Below are 19,772 nucleotides of genomic sequence, written 5' to 3' on the forward strand. Positions count from 1 at the left end.
AACACATTCAAGTGACACACCATGTCTTCAATACACAACAGTAAGAAATGCAAAAAGGTCATAAAATATATTGCTACTTAAGTTTAGAAGTTCCTTTTGTGATGTGATATCAAGTGATTAAGGCTGATGTGGATGTGTTGGGTAATATCATATTTCTTTAACTTTTTTCACTGGTAACACTTTAATCTGATAGTCCACTTTAGACATTCTACTAACTATAAGTAACTTTGTAACTAAATGTCAACTAGCAGTCATTAGAGTATTAGTAGACTTGGTAACTTTTTTGGTAACTTTATTTTACAGTGTCCTTGTTACATATGTTACATGCACTTACCATAGTAATAACAGTAAATTATGCATAATTACATGCAACCAACCCTCAGCTAAACTCTAGTCCTACCTTAACTCTATAGTAAGTACATGTTGTTAATTAATATTACTTATTACTTAATTGTATAATTACACTGTAACAATGACACCTTTAAATAAAGTGTAACCCTTTTTTTAAAAGGTGACGTATTACTTGTAACTACATGAACTTACTATAGTAATAACTATACACTTTATTTTGATGGTCCCCCAACATTCTACTGACTATAAGTAACTAGTTGACATGTAGCTGCAAATTAATGAGAGTTGACAAGTAGCAAAGTTACTTATAGTTACTATAATGTCTAAAGTGGACTATCGAAATAAAGTGTAACCTTTTCGGTTAGTGACAAAGCTTTTCAGTGCTAGTGCATTAATTTAATCTAAATAAGTGTCTGTGATATGTGATTTTGCATTTGAAACATTACAGTGTTGTTTTTGTAAACTACTAAAAATTGAAAAATGCTGAAATAAAATAAAACATAAATATAAGAATAAAAAAAATGACTCAAAAAAATTAAACAAAACGAAAATTAGAGATGTTGCCTTGCTTACATTGAATGAAATTGAAGTTTAACTAGAATGAAGTATGTAACGATTTTTGTATTTTGCAGCATTCACGCCATGATGTAGTTACGGTAATAAGATGACAACCAAGATGTTCTACTTGAAGCTGAATTATACATTTCTATCAACGACCAAATGAATATGCAGCAGTCACATAGTACAAGTAGGAGCTCTCAGAAAATTCCCAGTTTACAAGTTGAATATGTTGGAATCTTGTAATCACAGTAATTACGACATGTGTGAATGCACTTTTTTATCATTCTCCTGTAGCCACAAAGAATTATGGGAAGTGTAGTTTGGTTGCACAAGCCTATTAGATTGCCATACTTGATCAAACTCTTCATTGATCATACAATATTTTAGTCAAAATGCAAATTAGAAATCATTATAATCAGCACCAGTTAGCTGAGTGATTCTGCTATTGATTTGTAAATGTTCGCATTTTTCTTAGTAGTTCTTGTACTAAATGTGTTAAACATAAACAAACAAATAAATAAATAAAAATGGCATTACTGTCCATTTTTTATGGTTACTAAGTGAAATGCAATGCAATAAAGAATCATAACTAATATGAAAGCCTGTTATTCTTTTAATGTACACTTCAATTTTATGGTCTAATGCTGCATTTACAGAATTACCATAATTGCGAGATGACAAAACATGACGTTCTACTCGGAGCTGCTCACGTCCTCGGACTGGGAATTGTGCGTTCCTATGGCACATCTTGTAATTATGACATGGCGTAAACGCACCTTAATTCAGATATGACAGGTCTGCACACACACATATACACACAGGTTTCCATTTCATCAGGCCGTGAACTCCCTCTCCCGCTATGATGTGTAGTTTGTTTGACAGCTTCCTCCTGGGAAAAGTGGTGCTCCTCAGCTTAAAGAGGCCTCATTCTTTCTATACTCTACCTTCTCTTTTCATTTCCTCCTGAACTCACCTCTCTGCCTTCTCCTCTTGAGGCTTCACATGCAGCCACATTTACCCCCCTCACCCTGTCCTCTCTGTCCAACATGGACCCTGCCGACTTGGCTTTAATTAGAGGAAGCGTGTGGAGTCCAGGGGGCGAGTGCTTACAGGCTGGATGCCCGTGCGCGTGCCTCTCCAGGGTCTCTGTCAGCCCCGACATCGCAGGATAAACAACAGATAAGGGCAGATCTCTAACTGTGACTATGACTGACACCACGGGGCCTCACGTCGGATCCTGCATGGGCATCGGAGAGATAATGAATGATGGATGGTGTGTCTCTGTATTCTGGAGATGAGAGGGTGGGCAGACTTTTTGGAACCTGGAACATGTATGAATTTTATCTGAAAAAAGTGATATATGATTTTGTATCTGAAGCATTTGTATTTTCAAGCTAAAACTAAAACTTGAAAAATCGTTTTGGTAACTGAAATAAAGCTGAAATAAAGTATGCAGATATTAGATGAAAAATGTTGTATTAATATTATTAAAACTATTAATTACAGTTAAAGAAAACTAAAACTTATAAAAATGACAAAAGCACATAACTAAATTACTAAAACTAATAGGAAAAATTTAAATATTAAGAAATATTTTACAATATTAATGCATTATATAATACTAAAATAACAAAGCATTAAAAAGCCTGCTGAAATGAGTCTTTTTAATTAGCTAAACTATAAAAATTGAGGATATTCAATGGTTCTTTAAAGCGAGTTTGGTTTTGTTTTGGGTTTATTTTTAGATTACAAGTTTTTCAAGTTACTGTTATTCAGATCAGTGGTTTCTTGGTTCTTTAAAGCAGTGATTCTCAAATGGTTCAAGACCCAGATTTTACATTGGACATTGACCCACACAAAATCACTGTGATCAAAGTGTCCTTTAGGGTGTCGTGGAGGGGTGAGGTGTCTAAGACCCAACATCTAGCTACTGGGGTGCCTCAGGGCTCAGTGCTTGGACCACTTCTCTTCTCCATCTACATGACATCAAGAGGATATGTGATTCAGAAACATGGCTTTTCCTATCACTGCTACACTGATGACACACAACTCTACCTCTCATTCCAGCCTGATGATCAGACGGTAGCTGCTCGCATCTCAGCCTGCCTGACAGACATTTCTGGCTGGATGAAGGACCACCACCTTGAACTAAACCTTGCGGAGACAGAGCTGCTTGTGGTCCCGGCCAACCCAACACTTCACCACAACTTCTCCATTCAGCTAAGTTCATCATCCATAACTCCATCAAGGTCAGCCAGAAACCTTGGAGTTGTGATTGATGATCAATTGAACTTTACAGAACACATTGCTAGAACTGCTAGTCCTGCAGATTTGCCTTATACAACTTTAGGAGGATCAGGCTCTTCCTATCAGAGCATGCTACACAACTCCTTGTCCAAGCACTTGTTCTATCCAGACTGGACTATTGTAATGCTCTCCCGGCAGGTCTTCCAGCTTGCACTATTAAACCTCTGCAACTGATCCAAAATTCTGCAGCTAGAGTGGTCTTTAACGAGCCGAAAAGAGCACACGTCACTCCACTCCTCACTAAATTGCACTGGTTGCTAGTTGCCGCTCGGATCAAATTCAAGTCATTGACGTTTGCCTACAGAACAACCACTCTGCTCCCTCCTACCTAAACTCATTACTTCAGACTTACGTGCCATCCAGAAACTTGCGCTCTGCAAGTGAATGCCGTCTTGTGGTGCCATCTCAGAGGCACAAAATCTCTTTCTCGGACCTTTACCTTGACTGTTCCCTGCTGGTGGAATGACCTGCCCAACTCAACCAGAGCAGCTGAGTCCGTGTCCATTTTCAAGAAACTGCTGAAGATGCATCTTTTTCGACAACACTTGATCCATTAATACTAACACTTTCTCTTCTATTCTTTATCTATTATCTTTATTAAAAAAAAAAAAACTGGAACTGTAACCTGTTAGATTAAACTGGAAGGGTCATAGCACTTGCATATTGTTGTCTATTGTTAGTTTAACTGTTTCTATTGTTCTCATTCGTAAGTCGCTTTGGATAAAAGCGTCAGCTAAATGAATAAATGTAAATGAACATCAGCTAAAGGTAGCCTGGGTCATATTTGCTTGTTTTTTTACTTTTTACTTGTAATTTTGTTCTTGGTTTTCAAGAAATGAGAACCTGTCCACTTCTGTGAAATGAATTTGCACCAAAATACCAGTTTGACTGGATACAACAATGACTGGATCAACAGCAAAAGATATGGGAAGATTATCCCTTGTTAAAATCAATTTATCAGAATTCTCGTTTTTCAAACAGTAGCATTTGGAGTGAAGTCATGGGTTCAACTCCCTGGGACTGCAAGAACTGATAGTTTTTCTTTATTAATACCTTTATTCAGCAAGGATGCATAATATTTGTCAAAAGTGACAGTAAAGATATTTCTATTGTAACAAAAAATCTATTTCAAATAAATCAGCATATTACGGAGCCCCTAGGGGGACATGGTGATGGAAAAAAATATGAGATGGAAGGAAAAAAACATATTTCAGTGCTTTGCATTCGCTTGCAAAGAACACAAACATTTTGCAAGCTAAAGCAAGGTTTCTCAGTGGAACACAAAACATTTGCGAGAACGCAAAAGTGTTGACATATCATTTTACCTCCCATCACATTTTCTTTTTACTTCATCATGTTCCTTTAGTGGCTCCATATCATATTAGAATGATTTCTGAAGGATCATGTGACACTGACTGACAGAAGACTGGATTAATGGCTACTGCAAATTCAGCTTTACCATTAAGAGAATACATTACATTTTTAAAATACATTAAAATAGACAGCATTTCTTTTAAATTCTAATAATATTTCATAATATTGCTGTTTTTACAGGATTTTCGATCAAATAAATGAAGCCTTAGTGCCTTAAATGAAGCCTTAATAAAATACTTTCCTTTCCAACGCCAACGCCAACATTTTAAAAGTGTATATTCAAAAAAGCATTAGTGACCAATTGAGATCTACTGCTATAAAGCACCTGTATAGATAATGTTCTGAAAACAAGAGTTAATTAGTAAATTAGTATAAGAGCTCATATCAATTCAGTCACTAAAACCCTTTTAATGCTAATTGGAACTTATATTTAAGAGTGGTTAAATGTAATTTTAAGTGTATTCAGTGAATATCTGAATAATAAATATAAAAAAGTTGTGCTTATAAAGATATATATATATAAAGATAAAGATAACTTGTATGTGTGTATGTGGGTTGTGTGTGCCTTGTTAGTGTGCAGAGAAGCAAGTTGGAGGCTCAGCACTCATGGGAAGACTTCCCATCATCACCAAACCCCAAGAACAAAGGCCATACTGCCTCCTACTGGCATAATAGGCTCACAGGAAAGACATGAGCAATCCCTTCCTTCATAAGTAGCACTGGCACACAACAACTCTTTATCTACCATTAACAGTCATTTACAGTCAAATTGATGAGCAATTCCCTGGATTTAACAAAAATACTGTCTGGAGAAATCATGCAGCCAACCAGAGGATGAAGGTCTCACACTATCACTCATGTCTTACACCATTCTCACACACAGGCAGGCGTCACATCTTGGACACTCAGGTGACATCATCTGACACATCTCCAGCCCTGGAGACTACAGCAACAAACAAGCCACAAAATGAGATCTCAGACAGTGGAAAAGATTGCTTGTAAACGTTGCATTATAAGCTAATAACGACCAAACAGGCGTGCAAAATGTGTGCTGTGTGAACAGCTTAAATGCATCTGAATAAGCCTTTTTCTGTATGTGGATCTTTTTACACACTTGGCAGCAGAAGTCATTAGTAAAATTCTCCGCCGCACCATTAAGCACAGGGAGCAGACTCCGCGGATAATCGTGAGATTTTTTCCGCGGCTTCTCCTCCAGGACCGCAACACTAGAATTAACCGCTCAGCGTTCCACCATAGCCATCTTGTTCTGGATTTTAAAGCGCTGTTATGATGGTCTCAGAGTAATAAATCTCAGATCAGCCTGAAATCAAATAAGATTTCAAGCATGGCTAACTGTCTCTATCCCTGTGGCGGACGCATCTGGGTGTCGAGCTAAACGCCATTACCTTGAGCTGATGGGGCAGCCAGGCGATTGATATATTCTGACAGCGCGAGGCGAGTGAGCCGTTGTGCGATTTATCAAGAAGCATGTCTTTCTGCTGTCAATAGCTGACTGGCGTGTCAGTACCAAAAGGGCAGACATTTTGTGACTCTGAGGGAACTCGGTTGATTGCGACGACAATGAGTGCACTGAGGGTAGGCCTGTCAATGTAACGTGTTCATTTTGTGAGATGAATTATATTTAAAACAATATGCGCTAAAAATAAAGCAATTAATCCTGCCCTCTGACCCAGAAGTAAAATCTTTTACAGGATTTTTTACAGAGAGCAACAGCATGAATATGTGGCTCTTTTTTCTTTCTTTTTTTTTTTTAAATTGGAAGCCACACAATATTCAATGCTTTTTGTCTGTCACAATAACGTAATGCCATAAATTATTATAATTTGCATGTATTTAATTATTTATTTACATTAATAATCTAGTCACAACAGTCTATATATATGTGTGTGTATATATAGAATGATATATATATATATTATGTGTCATATAGAATATGACACTGTATGTAAATAGGAATATATATATATATTCTATACTTGTATCAGTGCTCCGTGTATCATTCTAATATGCTGATTTGCAGCTCAAGTAACATTTCTTATTATTATCAATGTTGAAAACAGTTGTGCTGCTTAAAATTTTTGTGAAAAATGTGATAACTTTTCCGCCAGGATTCTTTGATGAATATAAAGTTTATATAATCTTTTGTAACATCATAAATATCTTTACTGTCACTTTTGATCAATTTAATGCATCCTTGCAGAATAAAAATGATTAATTTTTATTAAGAACCCAAAAGAACCCAAAAATTTCACAAAAATAGTGTATAGGGTTCAGACAAGCTAAAATAGATCATGCAATATTATAATAATACTAATACTGATCATTTGAAATGAGTTAGAACAAAGTTTCAAGATCATAACAGCATTCACTGTAAAAAGTGAACAGTTGGATCAATTTTAAAAAATTACTTCAATTGGTAACGTTTTTCATGATAAAACATGATAATTTAAGTTGAGAAAACTTAATTCCTTTAGGTGTTACCAATTGAAGTAATTTTTTTAAGTTGATCCAACTATTCACTTTTTACAGAAGCACTATGCAGAAATGTTTTCTTCCTAGTTGCTGACTGTATTGCACCTTGTTTTCAGTCTGTCCATCCATAGTTTTTTCCTATAATTTAAAATAAATCTTCTGCATGCGAGTTTCACAAAATAACACCTCAGGTTCAGCGTTCAACAAAGAATATGCAGTAACAGACGAATGTCTATGTCCGTGACAGAAGAAAATGTGCAGCGTGACAAAATGAAACTAACAAGCTTTCTAACAAGAACACCCAGTATCTGAGGCCAGCTGACATGTTCCACACACACCTCCTTTACTCAGGCCAGGTAATAAATAGCTCCGGGTTAGCTGTTGTTTTTAATTGGATGTGTCAAATGTCATCACAAGCTTGAACAATGTTGCATGGACGTTTTAACTTGTGTGTTTAATCTTCATGTCATGAGTGTAAGACAAACCAAAGGACAGCTCACATAACACAAATGAGGTCTCAGAGTGGGTGGCCTTTGGCTCCAGGCGACTCACTTTGACACACTGCACTATATGGAGGCTGAATCAATGTGTCGAAAATGGCCACAAATGGCTCGTGTAGGCATGCAGGTGTGTTGGCGAATGTGTGTGTACTCATTAAATGAAACGCGCATTGGGACTTTGCTGGCCTTCGGTGTTGGCTATATAAGGGCCTATTACAGCAGACATGAACAAAGACAGCCGCTTGCACGCTATTGTCTCTATTTACCTGCAAGCATGGGCAAGCATGACAGGACACACAAGACAAGAAAAAGTGGTTGTTAGTTATAGTGTCTGGTTTCAGTGTCAACCATCAGTCAACGGCCCTTGCCTCGTTTGGGTGAGATTCAGACCATCCATTCCCATTAGTGTCCATGTTTCCGTGGGAGAACTTTACAAATGACCCATTACTGCTTCTCATTCAGACACATGAGGGGTTATTCCTGTGAATGCATTTATAGAGCTTCAGAGCCACCATGTGGCCACAAGTGGCACTGCAATGAAGAACTTGCTTTTCAAGGTAAAAATGTGGCAGAAATCCCAAAGTTATTAAGATACTATTTACACACACACACACACACACACACACACACACACACACACACACACACACACATATAAATATATTTAAAGTGTAGTATAATATGTGACCCTGGATCGCAAAACGCACAGGTATATTTGTGGCAATAGCCAACAATACATTGTATGGGTCAAAATTCTTGCTTTTTCTTTTATGTCAAAAATCATTAGGATATTAAGTAAAGATCATGTTCCATGAAGATATTTTGTAAATTTCCTACGGTAAATATATAAAACATTTATTTTTGTGAGTGAATGCAGCACAATCGTGAACATAAATGGACAACTTTAAAGGTGATTTTCTCAATGTTTGGATTTTTTGCACCCTCAGATTTCAGATTTTCAAATAGTTTTATCTCGGCAAAAATATTGTCCTATCCTAACAAACCATACATCAATGGAAAGCTTATTTATTTTAGCTTTTATATGATGTATAAATCTCAATTTCAAAAAATTTACCCATGTGACCCATGTGGTTTTGTGGTCACATATGTAATATTATAATGTACATATAGCATAATATGTTTGTTTATATAATCAAATACATCAAAATATATAAAAAAAATAAAAACTTCATATCTTTCAACAGTTATTACATCAGTCTGCTGTGTCACGTGACACGTGACAAAACTATAATAAATTCAAATATTATCTATAATATTATGCAATATTTAAATATACAACATATAGTGTATTTAGAGCTTTTTTATTACTAGAGTTTTTATTGGCTATGGTCACCTGTGCAAAAACTCCAGGCCACTTCGATAACATTAAAATCACAAATATGTTTTATTAAAAAAAAAAAAAAAATAGTTACACCATGTGACCAGTCAGTGCAAAAAGTCACTCTGAAACTTGCCCTGACAAAGGCAATGAATCGGCAATACAATTTTGTGCATTTTTGCCAACATTTCTCCCTTTTTGCATTTGTTTTCCTCAAAATATTCAATTTCAATATTCAACAACAAACAATTTTTCCTCAATTAGCAAAAGTCTCTCTTCGAATTAAGGATAGGGCTGAAACCAGCGATGACATCCACTTATGAAATGTGAAAACTTTGGTGACCTTCACAACACACTTCTGCTGTAATTAGCACAGTGCTGATTAAAAACACCTCCGTTAGAAAAGTAACCTCTTCTCCCCATCAAAATGAAAAGTAACATCATCAGTCAGAGCGGCTCGAGATGCTGGTGGCATTTCTGTCTCAGCCGAAAGGTCACCTTGCATTACAGTAGCAACAACTAAACAAAGAGAAGCCGTAATTAAAGAAAGTGTGATAATTATCGGGAGCAACGCTGACATTGGGGAAGGACTTTGCATAATATGAATGATTCAGCAAAGAGCCTGGAGTCTGACCTTTTGGCATGCTAAAATATTTATGTACTGCTGGTCACTTCTTCACCATGAGGGAAGCTTTCATGAATTATGCAAATCAGAATTAGTTAGCTCGTGGGTGTCAATTAGCGTGGGGAAGTGGACATAATTTTAGTTACCCTCCCTCTTTTCTCCCCACGAAGACGGGTACGTCTTTGTGTGTGTGTGTGTGTGTGTGTGTGTGTACAGAGGCATGCAGAGGTGTAACGAGCTTATTACCTGACCATTTAAGATTAATACAGTCATTACTAAATTGTCCCTTCGCTTAAAACTCTTTACTGCAGAGGCATGAACTCTAATGAAGAAAGTGACTTTGCTGCTGTCCGTTTTAATGTCACTGCAGGGCAGGAGCACTATCATATAAATATGATACGGATGCAAACGACCCGCTTTTAATCTCCTGAACAGGACAGCACCGGAAATAACTGTAATTATGTGTTTGTATTAGAGGTCAAGCTTTGTTAAATGTCTTTTATGGGCTGAAAAAGGGTTCACTGACATCCTCTGTGGTTTACACTCACTGGGTGGACGGAATCTGAAGACTTTTTTTTTCTACACTAATTGCGGAAAAAAGAAAATTGTGCAATGGATTTAAACATGATGAAATGTGCTGCATTCTCACTGGGACTGTAGCTGAAAGCATCATCAAATTAGCAAAAATATTTAAAGGAATATTTCGATTCAGATTAAGCTTAATCACCAACATTAGTGGCATTATGTTGATTATCACAAAAAAAAAAAAAAAAATCAAAATGAAGCACTTACTATGGAAGTGACTTGCGGCCCAGTTTTTGAAGATTTAAAAGCAGAAATCTGAAGCTTATATGATTTTATAAAAGCACTTACAATTATTTGTCTCTTAAAACATATGTATTAAATGAGCTGTAAATTTGTTCTTGTCATTTTTATGACTGTTTTAAGATGTGGTTTGACTCTTTAATATATATATGCTCATGGAACTGTACCTTTGACCCCGACAACATACACATACAACTTATTCCACTGTAAAAAATGATATGATTAAAAAGTTATGACAACATATGTTTTTACATTGCTTCAACTCATCATACATATTACAAGTTATACAAGATTCAACTCATTTTTTAAGTCAGTTTAATGTAATTTGAGTTGAAATGACTTTAACATCCAAGTTGACTGTACTTAAAAATGTAAGGATCAACTTTTTTTTACGGTACAATGAGTACATCCATAATAGAGAAAAATAAAGGAAAAAAACATGAATATCAACAATTATTGACATTATATTATTAGCATTCTAAGCATTATTTCAGTACTTTGAAACAATGTATTGTGAAAAGTATTATACAAATAAACTTGAATTTAATTTAATTATTTAATAAACCAATCAACATATATATTATTCATTATATATTTTTCATTGCTCTATGTGCCATGCTTCCAGATGTCAAGTTTTCAAATTCATAAAAAAAAATTATGAGAAGAATAATTTACTATCATTGTTTTTTGTGGCATTCCATCATGGCAACGAAATTGTAAAATTGCTTATAACTTTACACAGAAAAGGTTAGTAAGTTATTTTCATTCACACTAAATTCATCTTAACATGCATATTATTTACATATTGTGAATATACTTTAAACAGTGAGTATTTTAATATTTACGAATTGGCCCTATTCACATTCATTGTAAGTGCCTCACTGTAAGCTTTTTTAAAGAAAATGAGGGACAAGTGGAAATCCATTTTTGTGCTTATCAACATTATGCTACAAATGCTGTGTTTAATCAACAAAAACACAAGTGGCATGAGATGAACTTGTGAATGATAGTCTTCTGAGTATCAATGATCAGTCTGCTTTGGACTTGCAGTGGTTAACCAAATGGTCTGCCATGTGTTCATAAATACATATTCTCCTGTAATTAAGCCAATGGGACATTGGCATACCTGTGTGTCCCCGCAGACTCCGTGTGCCCGCAGAAGCCGACTGGCACGAGCACATTACCAAGGTGACGAAGAGTGCAACCTGCAACTGCCACACTGACCGCCCCCACAGCTGCATCTACAGAGACCAGCACAGAGAGAGAGAGAGAGAGAGAGAGAGAGAGAGAGAGAGAGAGAGAGAGAGAGAGAGAGCATTGAAAAGTCTACACATGAGTCACAGTCTGACTCAAGGTTGTGAGAATACGTCAACAGTGTTACCTTTCTGTCCTGTGTTCTCTGATCACTCTCTTCCCTGTAAGCCAGCCATGTCTCCTCCTCTGTCTTCACTTGCTTCCTCAAACAATGTTAGATCCTGAGAAGACAGAAGACAGAAGGAAGAGGGATGAGGTCAAGTGAAGAAAGAAGCAGTACATGGGTTTCTTCAACAATGGGCACTTCTGGTCTTCTGGGTATTGCGATTTGAAACTCCTCTGAAATTCACTTTCAAACTCACTAGTTCGTTTAATTTGTCTACTAATAATGGATGTACTGTACATGCATGACAAGAGAACTATGTCATTTTGAAGGGGTATTTTTTCATAATGAGAAAATGTAATTTCCTCCACGTCTTAAATCACTGACACAAATGGTTGACACTAACCGCATTTCCATACCCTTCAAATTGCAAAATTGAAATCGCGAATTGAAAATACGCCCAATGGAAACACGTCAATTTCGCAAAAACTCCCATTTATCGCAAAAAAGTTTTTACGCTCACATGAGGTGTTTTTTACTTACTTTATGATTTTACTTATCGCGAGAGGAAAAAATAAGTTTTAGTCGCATAACATTGGTTAATAGAAACGCCGTCATTTCACAATCGTTTTTTGTCTACATTTAGAAAAAATCACGAAAGTTTTGCGCAAATCTGTAATGGAAACGCGCCTATATGTTGTTTTGCTAACACTAATTTCATAGATAAAATGTTATTCATCGTAAATACAAACAATTGGATAATATTGTCATACCTTTTTACATAATTTAACAAAATCAAATGACAAAATATTTTGTTGACCAGTGATATTTACCTTGATTTTTCTTTGTATCCTTCAGACATCAAATATAATTTAACATTGATATTTTTGATATTTTATATCATGCCCTTCAGTCACATTGTTGTCTATTTAAGTACACTAACTTCTGATGTAACTTACACCGTAACTGAGAAACAGTTGTAATTTGTGGGGAAAAAATTATGTAAGGGATAATGTAAAGAGAGGCAGTCGTTATAGCGAATAACAACCCCGACAGGCTGAACAGGACCCCAACGCGAAGCGGAGGGGTCTTGAATCAGCCTGAAGGGGTTGTTATTCGCTATAACGACCGCCTCTCTATACATTATCCCGCTTATTACATGGCTACCTACAAAATAAATAAACAATTTGCCACGAATTATTGATTTAAAAAGGAGTTTATTGATTTAAAAATGATTGTATTGCTTCCGCCAAAGAAAATAGTCCGTTCCGCGTCCATAGCAACGCGCTGTTTTTCATGCAACGGTCTGTTATAGCTCGCAGCGGTCTGTTATCAAGAAATAACAGACCGCATTCTACATTGGAATTCAACCAAGCCATGTAATACATTTATTTATTATTATTATATTTTCTTCATTATATTTTTTTTCTCTCCATTTTTGTGTTTGGTGTAAAACTATGCCCTATAAATGTAATTGTTTGTTTGTCAGTGAATGTGGTTAACATGTTTGGAAAATTATATTGTACAGTATGGTAAATTGTTGATGAATGATACTTAATTGAAAATGTATGTTTTGTGATTTTAGATATCAAACATGTTTAATATTTAGCATTGATCAAACTTGATTGATTATGATGTCAACATAGAATTAATTGTTTAAATAGTGTATGGAGATTTTGGATTGCCTCAGAGAATCTAAATGTGTTTTTCCTCTGTGTGTAAAATAAAATAACAAAAAATAATAATAATTCTGATTGTGAATCACAGTTGAATTTGTGGAAAGAAAAATATGTATTTATTTTAAAATAAATGGGCCACATAAGAGCAGAACTGATATACAGTTGTAATTTGTTTTTGTTTTTTAAAAAAGTATGAATGGAAATGTTTTATGATTGTCTCACTTTGTAACTAACATAAATGTAATAAAGTATTAATATCCATCATAAAAATATTAAGGCTGCAAGTGTGTGTCTAGGGTATAACATCTACACATAAAAAGCATTTGAAAGTAGCAAAAAAATCATTTTAAGAGCATAATATGTTATGAGACCTTCATATAACAAAAAGAAAAATGTATTTGCTAGTTTTAATTAAAAGCAAACCCTAGGACCTAAAAGCTCCCTTTGTTAAAGAAATAACATATATGTGAGAAAATAAAAACAAGAATATGATAATAGAACAGCGCTGATGAAATGTGAGATTGAAAGGAAAGAAATAAAAAAGACCTGAGATGAGGTGTAAGGTCTGAGGACAGAAAGGGAGAGAGGAATAAAAGTACTGATGGAGCGGAGCAACAGAGAAACAGAGATGGGATGAGCAAAAGAAGGGCAGCTTCAGAGAGGGATATCCATCCACCCTCAGGGCCCGATGCAACCCCTGTTCTTCAAAGGCAACCCCGCACACACACACACACACACACACAGGCGCTGAGGCCACAGAGATGGGACTGATATATTGTTTACTGTAGTTCACCTACCCCCGGGCTCAAAGTGATCTAACAACCTCATCACACACTCACAGAGACCACCGATCTTGCAAGTTCAATCACATACACATGCATTCATTTTCTCTTTTTCTCTGCTTCTTTCATATAAGTATAGACATGCCAATACACAGATGCACATGCGCAGTGAATGTGTCCATAAATAAAAGTTGCTAAGAGCAAAACCAACCAGGTCAAAGTCCTGTTTGACTCTTTTACCTTGATAATCCGAAGAGAATTACAAAATGAATACTGTTCAAATAACAATTACACACTTCTCCCAGCTCCTATTACCTATTATATATGTGTTTGTGTGTGCACGCATGCGTGTGTGTGTGCTTAGTTGTCATAAAAATATGTTTATTACTATTATTATTATTACTTGCATATGAATTGTAATTGTTTTCTAGAGATTTCCCCCCATAGATCTAAATGAGGTCACTCTGTCCCCTTGTGGATACACTGAGAATTGCTTTGAATGAAAATGAACCCATGAAAGGAGACCTCTTCCAGCATTTGCGCGTGTGTGTGTGTGACTGATGATTAGACATGCTAAGCCACAGGCAACAGCACATTGTCCATTCTCTTTACACAGACAGCCACACAACAGCATTACTAACAGCTTTGTATTCTGATACATTCATTAGCGAAACCCATAACAGAGTGCATTAGGATACACACAAAAGCTGACTACGCACCTTTACACACATACATAAACTGCCGTCCACAGTCATGACATAGTACATCATCCTGTTATCTTCACACCATTCTTCAGCACAACAACTCTAATTGCCCTAAACTCATGCAAATGCACCTGTATTTTGCACACAGGCGAAAGTGTGTGTGTGGTATTTATTAGTGTATTAACTGAAGGACTCTTCACCAGAACAGACCGAGGTGATCATTAAGTGAAGTGGGGCGGTCTGCGTAGGAAGGTCTGTCAGGAGATTGCTTTGATTTGCATTTGGCTTAACCTTAATGACAAACACAAAGCCATGCACACACTCAGACGCGCACAACCGCGCTTCATTGACATGCAGAGGCTCAAAAACACCTCTGACTAAGATAAAGAACTGTGCCCTGCATTTAATGTCCACATCTCCAGCCCGGATTTCAGCATTAAGTATAAACACACATGCAGGTGAAGTGACACGTTGGGGCACACATCCCAAGGTGGAATACTTGACCCATTTTCCTGTTTCCCGACTGTACCTGCTAGACGGAGTCTTTTAAATTTACCAGTGAATTGTGAATTGAGTTTCCGAGTCTCTCAAAAATAGGGTGCACTAAAATGAAATGGACTCCAATATTTACATGCCTGGCTGGCTGATGATAATAAAATCCTTTTAAAACTTCTTGACATTTGAACTATTGGTTTGTTGATAACTGCTTGTTTACCTATTACTAATGTGACAAGCAAATTGGAAGGAAAGAGTCAAATCGGGTTAAAAATAACTATTTGGGATGTTAAACTGGCTGACTTTTCTGTAGAATTTAATTTCAACAAAAAGACATTAGTTATGCTAGATAGCATATTTAATTGTATGCTAATGAAAACTAACAGCCTGTTCAATGATTTGTGCTTTCTTTAAAGAGATAGTTCACACAAAAATTATAATTCTGTCATTTACTCACCCTCGTGTTGTTCCAAACCTGTATTACTTTCTTTCTTCTGATATTTTAAAGAATGTTGGTAACTAAACAGTTTTGGTGACCATTGACTTCCATTGTATGGACAAAAAACAACAACAACAACAACACTAAGAGATATATCAAAATATCTCCTTTTAGTTCCACAGAAGACAGATAGTCATAAAGTTTTAGAACGACATGAGGGTGTGTAAATGATGATACCATTTCACATCTAATTTTCTAACGCATCTTATAGTTTTTCAGATATGTTGTACTAGCTGTTTGATCAATAGACCTTAGTCAGATAGACTTAGTCAATTTTACACGGATGGAAAAGAGGCTGTGAGGGATAAACTTATGGCCTTTACAATTCCATGCACTGTATAAAGGTCTAGATCATAAGTCATTTTTAAACCTCAACTTTTTTGTTTTATGGAGTTTTTGTCTTCTAAAAGGCATTTAGAAAGATATTTTGTCAGCTGAACAATTGGCACCCTGACTAAAGGGGCACATTAGCAACATGGTCTGTTGTCTCAATAGTGTAGTGACGTATGAAGCACAGCTCGCACCAAAGTCACTTTCAAACCAACCCTATTTCTGTTGGTCAGCATGGAGAATTCATGTGACCAACTTGAACATGCTGTGACATCTTTCACCCTCATGCAAAACTCTTAATCAATTCACCATGCAGTGGTAATTGTGACCACACTTTAAGGTCTATAGCAAAGTAGATAACAGTATAACACTATATGACACTATATATATATATATATATATATATATATATATACTCACCTAAAGGATTATTAGGAACACCATACTAATACTGTGTTTGACCCCCTTTCGCCTTCAGAACTGCCTTAATACGTGGCATTGATTCAACAAGGTGCTGAAAGCATTCTTTAGAAAGGTTGGCCCATATTGATAGGATAGCATCTTGCAGTTGATGGAGATTTGTGGGATGCACATCCAGGGCACGAAGCTCCCGTTCCACCACACCCCAAAGATGCTCTATTGGGTTGAGATCTGGTGACTGTGGGGGCCATTTTAGTACAGTGAAATCATTGTCATGTTCAAGAAACCAATTTGAAATGATTCGAGCTTTGTGACATGGTGCATTATCCTGCTGGAAGTAGCCATCAGAGGATGGGTACATGGTGGTCATAAAGGGATGGACATGGTCAGAAACAATGCTCAGGTAGGCCGTGGCATTTAAACGATGCCCAATTGGCACTAAGGGGCCTAAAGTGTGCCAAGAAAACATCCCCCACACCATTACACCACCACCACCAGCCTGCACAGTGGTAACAAGGCATGATGGATCCATGTTCTCATTCTGTTTACGCCAAATTCTGACTCTACCATCTGAATGTCTCAACAGAAATCGAGACTCATCAGACCAGGCAACATTTTTCCAGTCTTCAACTGTCCAATTTTGGTGAGCTCGTGCAAATTGTAGCCTCTTTTTCCTATTTGTAGTGGAGATGAGTGGTACCCAGTGGGGTCTTCTGCTGTTGTAGCCCATCCGCCTCAAGGCTGTGCGTGTTGTGGCTTCACAAATGCTTTGCTGCATACCTCGGTTGTAACGAGTGGTTATTTCAGTCAAAGTTGACTGACCTCTAGCATCAACAAGGCATTTTCGCCCACAGGACTGCCGCATACTGGATGTTTTTCCCTTTTCACACCATTCTTTGTAAACCCTAGAAATGGTTGTGCGTGAAAATCCCAGTAACTGAGCAGATTGTGAAATACTCAGACCGGCCCGTCTGGCACCAACAACCATGCCACGCTCAAAATTGCTTAAATCACCTTTCTTTCCCATTCTGACATTCAGTTTGGAGTTCAGGAGATTGTCTTGACCAGGACCACACCCCTAAATGCATTGAAGCAACTGTCATGTGATTGGTTGATTAGATAATTGCATTAATGAGAAATAGAACAGGTGTTCCTAATAATCCTTTAGGTGAGTGTATATATATATATATATATATATATATATATACGGACAAAAAGATGGATACACCCCAAATATAGGAAAAAATGAAAATACTATCATCATTACCTTTCCCTCATATCCTTCCAAACCTATATTGTAAACTCAATGCAATGGCAATACTTTGTAACTCAAGAGAGTCAGCAAACAAAATTGTATGTGGCTGATTGATAATTTTCAAATTGCTTCAATGATTTTTGGTGAAAGTCTTTGCTCTACTGTGCTCTGTCAGCCAATGCTTTATACTCCATTACAGTAGGTAGCAAAAATACACCTATACATTAATTTGCCAAAAGCCTTTAAAACACTAGAAAAAGCAAGTACAATTTTCTACCATTTCTGCCGCCTACTGGACAGGTGTATAAAGTGCGCATTTCTTTATAAGTGAATATTTAATAAATGACCTCCCTTCGTGTGCAGAAGAAATAATGTCATAAGGCTTCAGAAAGACATTGCAAATTAAGACAGATTTTTCTTTTTTGAGTGAACTATTTCTTTAAGCTGTATAGAATAAAGTATGACACCCTTTGGCTTTAACTAATTGACTTTTTGCCCTACTTTAAACAAACATTATAATCTAGTATTACAATCTTATTTTGAATTTTTTAACTTCACCCAAATGTAACATTTTCCTGTACCCAAATGAACAACGTACATATGTAAATGGATTAAGATTATGCTATTCCTTCCACTATATTGTCTTATTTTATGCCACAGGGTAATACTGTACATGTGTAAGTTGGACCTGGAGATACAATGTGTTTTAAAAAAGTCATCAACTTCCTTTGGTTCTGTCAACTTCCTCATGCCCTGTCACTCTCTCACTCATTTTTGCTCTCTCTCTTTCACAAACACACACACACACACACACACACACACACACACACACACACACACACACACAAGCCATTCGCAACAACAGACTTGATCCTAAATACACCATTTCATGCTCAGGGACTCAAACAGAGCAGAAAAATGAACCCCTGCAAAACAACTCTATCTTTCCGACGAGAGGCCCCGCCGAAAATGAGCCCAAACGGCGAGAGGGCCAACAGAAGTTCTTAAAAGCATCTCGGATTTCTGGGAAAATGCACAATATTGAAATGCGGTGGGAGGCAGGGGCCAACGGTGCATTTATCTGGCTTTTCACTGAAACATTTCCAGCCTGCTGCATTCCCACATCTCCAGGCAATATCAGTGCGTGCGTTTATGCGCACAAGCAACTGCGGGGAAGCTCGCAGTAAAGCTCCGACAGCCAATCCGAATGGACACAGGGAGCTTCCGCACTGCTGACCCTGCCGTATCAGTGTGCTTGCAGATGAGTACATCAGCTCTCACTCAGCCGATATTACTGGAGATAAACAGGCAATTTCACCACCCTGCACTATAAAGCATCTCATTTCAATATGTATTTACAAGTTGGTGTGTGTGTGTGCGTGTAGCAGTGGAGCAGTGAGAGATGTCCCTTCTAAGTTTAATCTACAAGACGACAAGATACATTTACTTTTACCATTCACCTTTAACACATTGACACATTTACCCTTTTACACACCAAAGCACACGCACATCTAGAAGAAACATCATGACCATGCAAATTGCCCAATCAGATTTTGAATGCAACTTCAAAAAATATTATTTCACAAGTTGACCCTTACATAATCGGATATATGCATATTTGGCATGCTGTCTGAAGGGAGGGCTCCGAGCTCGTAATTTGGCCAGAACCAAGAGTACTTCCCCCATCCCTGGTTGGGATAGAAAATAGTTAAGCGTGAGGAGTTGGGGTGAAGGAGGGATGCTGGAAAATTGTTGTATGTAGTATTTTGATAGTATTTTGCTAATTGTAAATTGTATAAGAGTTCATAAATTTTGAACTTGGGTCGGCTTGCACACTAAATGAACACTGTTTTGTGACTAGACTATTGAGTTTTAC

The 19,772-nt window shown here is 36.8% G+C and overlaps 1 protein-coding gene across 1 annotated transcript in view; it reads right to left on the reverse strand.

Annotated features, from left to right (window-relative positions):
- Positions 1-19,772, reverse strand: part of tafa4b (TAFA chemokine like family member 4b) — a 53,834-nt gene that overhangs the window by 24,255 nt on the left and 9,807 nt on the right. The window contains exons 2-3 of the mRNA XM_079858313.1: positions 11,757-11,850; positions 11,502-11,616 (exon numbers count right to left, since the gene is read on the reverse strand). Coding sequence (XP_079714439.1) covers positions 11,502-11,616 — 115 coding nt within the window. The 5' untranslated portion in view covers positions 11,757-11,850. The remainder of the gene's footprint in view (positions 1-11,501; positions 11,617-11,756; positions 11,851-19,772) is intronic.

This window comes from Squalius cephalus, assembly GCF_949319135.1.
Source record: "Squalius cephalus genome assembly, chromosome: 22".
NCBI lineage: Eukaryota > Metazoa > Chordata > Actinopteri > Cypriniformes > Leuciscidae > Squalius > Squalius cephalus.